This window comes from Mesoplodon bidens (assembly GCF_964165515.1).
Source record: "Mesoplodon bidens genome assembly, chromosome: 4".
NCBI classification, from domain to species: Eukaryota; Metazoa; Chordata; class Mammalia; order Artiodactyla; family Ziphiidae; genus Mesoplodon; species Mesoplodon bidens.
In genome coordinates this window covers 139522580-139528862 of record NC_138160.1, presented here as the reverse complement: position 1 = coordinate 139528862, position 6283 = coordinate 139522580, and the positions used below count along the sequence as shown (strand labels likewise).

General features: G+C 50.1%; 2 protein-coding genes across 2 annotated transcripts in view; one reads left to right on the top strand and one right to left on the bottom strand.

Moving 5' to 3' along the window:
- The window catches only part of MVB12A (multivesicular body subunit 12A), a 2151-nt gene extending 1208 nt beyond the window's left edge, over positions 1-943 (bottom strand). The window contains exons 1-3 of the mRNA XM_081232642.1: positions 760-943; positions 532-630; positions 159-404 (exon numbers count right to left, since the gene is read on the bottom strand). Coding sequence (XP_081088768.1) covers positions 159-404; positions 532-630; positions 760-849 — 435 coding nt within the window. The 5' untranslated portion in view covers positions 850-943. The remainder of the gene's footprint in view (positions 1-158; positions 405-531; positions 631-759) is intronic.
- Positions 944-5202: 4259 nt separating this feature from the next.
- Positions 5203-6009, top strand: LOC308616392 (UDP-N-acetylglucosamine transporter TMEM241-like; the record flags this gene model as incomplete). The annotated part of the gene is made up of 1 exon (XM_081232641.1): positions 5203-6009. The coding sequence occupies exon 1, from the start codon at positions 5218-5220 to the stop codon at positions 6007-6009; it is 792 nt and encodes a 263-aa protein (XP_081088767.1). The 5' UTR covers positions 5203-5217.
- Between the last annotated feature and the right edge of the window lie 274 nt (positions 6010-6283).

The window sequence follows — 6283 nt, the reverse complement described above, 5'->3', positions numbered from 1 at the left end:
GCTACAGTGTAAGAAGAAGGCGTAGTAGTAACAGTAATAAAACAGGTCGCATTGACTGAACACTTACTCTAGAACAGAGACTGTACCAATCGCACATTTTTACGCAGGGCGGGGTACATCGTCCCGCCCTAGATCAGGGCTCTGAGTCCTCAGCCAACACTGTCATTACCCAGTGCATCAAGGGGGCGGCCAAAATTCAAAAATCGCATGCCTGTGGTCCCTCCATTCCTTTCCTGGACCCTCCCCGCAGAGACGCGAACATGCCCCTGACCCCCCACCCCACCCCCGCCTTCGACAGGGGGCTCACTGGAGTCCACGGGGTCGCAGACCGGGGAGAATCCCGGCGGGAGGGGGCTCTTGTCCACCAGGACCTGGATATCGACCACCACGTTCTCCTGTGGATTCTGGCGGGGGGGGGGGAGGGGATACATCGAGAATCACTCAGCAACCGGGATCGTGTGCCTAGCATAGTCCCCATGGACAAAGGGGAGTGGGAGGACCCCGGGGACTCCGAAGGTGAGGGCCCCTTACCTCTAGGCTGCCCAAAGGATTGAGGCACAGGAAGTAGCCGGATTTCTGCCCGAAAGTCTTGCCGAAGCTGGCGGGCGCCCCCTCCACAGTGCAAGAGATCTACAGCGCGGATGCGGGTCAGCGCCAGGCTCTTACCCGGCCGCAGCCGACTCTGCCCCCATTCAACCCCCGGCCCCTGGTGTCGCCGCCTCTCTCCCTATTCGTCCCTGGCCCCCTGACATTGCTCACCGCACTGAACCCCCGCGGCGGGGGCGCCGAGGCCGACGACCAGGCCAAACCAGCCAACGGGGCCGCGTCGGCCCCGGACCCCGGATCCATCCTCCAAGCCAAGCACCGAAGGCGGGGGACGGCCTCTGACCTCCTAGCCGCAGCTGGGCTACGGAGTTCGGGCAAGAGTCTGAACTACAACTCCCAGATGGCCTTGCAAGAGCCGGGGGCCCGGAAGCGCCGTATGAGCGTGCCGGGGAAGCTGCCGGCCAATCGCGTAGTGACAAGCAGCCACACCCTTCATGCCCACCCTCCCCCACCCCACTCCCCCAACCCCACGGTGGGCCTTTGAGCGACGTTTGCGGAAACTGCCTCGCTTTCTTCTCACGCCCAGCAACTTCTGCCGGAAATGTCTCGCTAGCTGCAAACCAAAACTACATTCCCCAGAATTCCTTGCGGTATCAGCCTCTACTCCAGAGATATGGTCGGTGTTTCACGGAAATTTGGGGGAGAAATATGAAAAACTCGCAATTCTAGCTCCAGGAGGTCATCCGAAAGGACACTTTCATGTGTTATGCTGCAATTAATTTAACGAAAAATACGGACCAACTTGAGCCATGAAATCTTGGTGTAACTTGAGGAATTATTCACAGATACAATTAGTTTTTTTAATTCACAGATACAATTAGTTTTAGCATGGCTACATGCTTTTACACGCCTCAGGGGGAAATATGGAAAACTAGGGAACAGAATATTATCTACTCCTGTATATTTTCCAATTTTTTACAATATCCTGGGTTAGCCCACTGCCTGTTTTTTGTACCACCTGTGAGAAAAAAGAATGGTTTTTATATTTGTGATGAAATAAAATTGTTTTTAAGGCAAGACAAAAAACCTTTTAACGTAAAATTCTCTCTGCCGTTTGGCCACTACCTGCTCCCCTTTAGCGTGCATTGCGCATCTGCATTATACGTTAACTAGATATCCTTAACACAGGAATGCCTGCTTGAAAGAAAAGAGCGATTTTCTTCTGGCGCCAGGAAGGTAGCTCCTTAGGAAATAACATTTCTTTCTCAATCCTGTAAAGGGTCATGATAACCCACTACTCACCTTGTATGTGCAGATCTGGACTACGTAAACTGTCAAAACCTTGACTCAAAACTATACAACTATGCTTTGACCTCTAACCGGTGGAACAGTCCTCAGAACTTTCTGAAAGACTTTCTTTCACGTTACAATCTCAAGACTATGGGGTCCTCTTGAAGTACCCCATTATTCCCACTGCTTAGGAGAATGTTGGTTCCCAACCCCAGGAGTTCCCCAGGTGAAATTTGAAACTGACCCCCATACACAGAAGGCAAGGAGAAACCAAAGAAAGAGGCAGACTACTCCGGATTGGTAGGTGGCAGATTTAACAAATGAGGGAACTTATATACGAGGCTTGTCTCAGGCAGCCACAAGATGAGTAGATCTCCACACTAAGATAGGAAAGGGGCAGGGCACAACCTTTAAAAGAATGACATAGCCGTTGAGGACAGGACATAAACTGATTATGATCTCGGAGAGACAGCAGTGAGCGGTCCTGAAGAGAGATCTCAGTTCCCTGCCCAGGAATTGAACCTGGGTAGCCTGGATGAAAACCAGGAATCCTAGCCACTATACCACCAGGGGCTAGAGGCTAGAAGCAAAGGGGCCCTGGCTGTTTCCCCCGTTTGAAAGCAAGAATGTTTCAAGGAGGCAAAAGTTGTAAAAACAGGTACAAAGTTTATTATTAGAGACACAGCACCGTGGTGTATGGGAGAGCACACAGAGAAGTTTATTTATTTAAGTCAGGCAGAAATACACAGAAATACAGAATACACAGAAAGCTAGGCAGAAATACACACCTAGAGAGAAAGGGTATGGGCAGCCTCTCTAATGAGGAAGAGTGCAGTAAAGAACTGATACAAATCCCTTATAGAACAATCCTTCTGGGTCTTTGTTTATCTTTGACCAATTATCTCATTTCTTTTCCCACATCTGACCTGTTCTAGGTCACTCCCCAACATGCGTGCACAACTTTTTGCTAAGATGGATCCCACCGCAAAGGCCTGTGGGTGCATGTCCACACTTATGGGGTGGTGCTCCCTCCCTTTTTGACCCCCAAGGAGCCTTCCTGAGCATGTGCAGACAGGGAAGTTTTCCTTAACCTCAGGAGTTGTCATCATATCTCATCTCTTTACTTCAGCAGAGCTCAGCTTCTGCCACCAGCTTTGTCCTTGGAGAGTATGGGTGAGAACAAAGCTTCAATTTTACTCCACTTGACAAACACCAGCTGCCAGCCCAGGGGCCCATCTATCTCCTATCTCAGAACCAACTAGGTCCAAGATGGCGGAGGAGTCAACTTCCACTAGACCTTGAGCCTCAGTATACACTAATTGTAATACATCAGTAAGCTAAGTGTCACACCCACAGGCGCCCTGACAGTTCTGAGGCCGACCATAAAAGGCCAAAAAGTTGACGGTGGCCCAATTCCTGGAAATCCCCTCCCCTTCCCCAAAATAGTTGGAATAATCTTCGCACTCATTAGCCTATGAAATTACCCACCCCTATAAAAACTGACAACTCCATATCCTGGGGCCTCTTGCCTTCTGAGATGGCCCACACTCTGTCTATGGCATGTGTATCTCCCTGAATAAACCTTCTTTCACTTTACTATGGCTCGCTCTTGAATTCTTTCCTGTGCAAAGCCAAGAACCCACACTTGGTGGCCGTCCCAGGGACTCACCTAAGACCTGGGATGTGACCTTCCTCTCACACCCCACTTTCTCTCCTGCAGCAACACTGCTTACCAGAATCTTAAAAGTTTATATAAAGGTCTCAACAGGATTCAGTCGCATATACCGTTCAGATTGTCTCAACAACACTTTACTCTCTCAAGGCTGCATCCTTGAAAATGGCTCCCTTTGTGAGAACAGTGGGTAGAACATACATTCCAAGGGTGGAGAGGGGGTGAGGGGCCTCTGGTTCCCTAGGTCCACCTCGAGGGTCAACTAGTAGCCATGTCCTCTCAATGACCTCCTCCTGAAACGGAGCAGGACCCTGTAGTCAGTCCTTCCCCATGTCCTCAGCCTGCCTTTTGTGGAAAAACTTTAGTCGAAGAATAAATTTAATCAGAGAAATGAGAAAATGTAGAAACAAAGGAAAACAGTCTAGCAAGACTAACTAATAATAGTTTAGTCATTAAGCATAGTCAAGGACTTTTAGTTCCTTCTTAAGGGCTATAGAAAATATTCCTGTGAGCTGTTTTGTAGATACCGAAACCTCCCACCAGGTGGAAGAAGTTAACTACATGATGACCAGACTGCAGCCAGGACCTAAGCTGCTCCAATTTACACAATTCCAAGAACTGGCCTCAAAGAAATGGGAACAAACCCTGGAACTGAAGATTAACTGTACTTAAAACAATCAAGATGATGCTGGTCAGACCACCGCATGACCAATTTCAAGATGACTGTCAGAGCTGACTGTGCAGTTTCTGCATGTAGCCCCTACATGCAGGGACCTGAAAGGGAGTTGGCCTTTGGACAGGAGTCCATCCTCCCCGCCCCCCGGTTGCTGGCATCCAAAATAAAGCAAACTTTCCTTTCCACCAACCTTGTCTCTTTATTGGCTTTTGAGCAGTGAGCAGCCAGACCCCACTCTTGGTTACACTCCAACACTCCACCCCTCATGACCAGCTCTTACAATTTCACATGGCCCCCTCTTCCACAATGTGCACTGAGTAGTCAGCCAGGGATTTCATTAGCACTGGAGGTGGCTCGTTAGGTGGCTATGTGGCTGCTCTGGAGGCAGATAGCACAGCCAAAACATAGGTATGTGCGAGAGGAAACACAGATTAAGATAAGGATGCCCAGAGCTTCCCTGGTGGCGCAGTGGTTGAGAGTCCACCTGCCGATGCAGGGGACACGGGTTGGTGCTCTGGTCCGGGAAGATCCCACATGCCGCGGAGCGGCTGAGCCCGTGAGCCATGGCCGCTGGGCCTGCGCGTCCGGAGCCTGTGCTCTGCAACGGGAGAGGCCACAACAGTGAGAGGCCCGCGTACCACACACACACAAAAAAAGATAAGGATGCCCAAAATAAGTAACAATGTTTCCCACCAAGAGCCCCACTGAGGCAGGAGATAGATGGGCTCCAGGCTGGACATTTACAACTAGCCTTCTGTTTACATTTCCTGAGGCAAGAGGCAGGTGGGCTCCAGGGCAGATATTTACAACTGGCCTACCGTTTGCACTTTGAGATGGAAATAACAACAGAAACAGGGTAAATAGCTGGATTTTGTCTCCTGTGGACACTTTAAGATAACAGTTATGGCAGGGATAGAGAGAGGCTATACCCTGTTTAAATAAAAGATCAAGAGGTTGGCCACTGGGTGGCCCGGCTTGCGCGGAGGCCCTGGGACTCCTGCCGGTTCCCTGGGGAAGTGGCGCAAATTGACAGATGTGCATGAGGAGGTGCCTGGTCGGCCTCACGTTTTGTACCTGCTACCTGGCTTCTTACCTCATGAACAAGTATGTCCTGTCTGTCTTGAAATTTACCTACCCTACATTATTTCAAGGGTGGCAGGCATTAATTGGTGGACTTTTGCTTCATGTGTCATGGAAACTGGGCTGGGCAGAGATCAACAGCAGTTCAAGATCTGATGTTTTGACATGGCTTCCTGCTTCAGTGCTGTTTGTGGGTATCATCTATGTTGGTTCCAGAGCACTGCCCAGACTGGCCATTCCTATTTTTCTCATTTTGCATAGTGTAGCCGAAGTTATCATCTGTGGGCACCAGAAGTGTTTTCAGAAAGAGAAAACATCTCCTGCAAAGATCTGTGGTGCCCTTGTCCTCCTGGCTGCCGCAGGGTGCCTGCTCTTCAGCGACTCCCAGTTTGATCCAGATGGTTATTTCTGGGCTGTAATTCACTTATTCTGCACAGGGGCTTATAAGATACTACAGAAATCCCAGAAACCCAACACGTTAAGTGACATTGACCAGCAGTACTTAAACTATCTATTCAGTGTGGTGCTCCTGGCATTTGCATCTCACCCCACAGGTGATCTCCTCAGCATCCTGGACTTTCTGTTCCTGTATTTCTATAGATTCCATGGCAGCTGCTGTGCCAGTGGATTTTTAGGATTCTTTCTCATGTTCAGCACAGTGAAGCTAAAAAGCCTTAGGACCCCAGGGCAGTGTGCAGCCTGGATTTTCTTTGCTAAGGGGCTTCCCTGGTGGCACAGTGGTTAAGAATCCGCCTACCAATGCAGGGGACTCAGGTTCGAGCCCTGGTCTGGGAAAATCCCACATCCTGTGAAGCAACTAAGCCCGTGTGCCACAGCTACCGAGCCTGCGCTCTAGAGCTCGTGAGCCACAACTACTGAGCCCGCATGCCGCAACTACTGAAGCCCACGCGCCTAGAGTCTGTGCTCTGCAACAAGCCACCACAATGAGAAGCCTGCGCACCACAACAAACAGTAGCCCCCGCTCGCTGCAACTAGACAAAAGCCTGTGCGCAGCAACG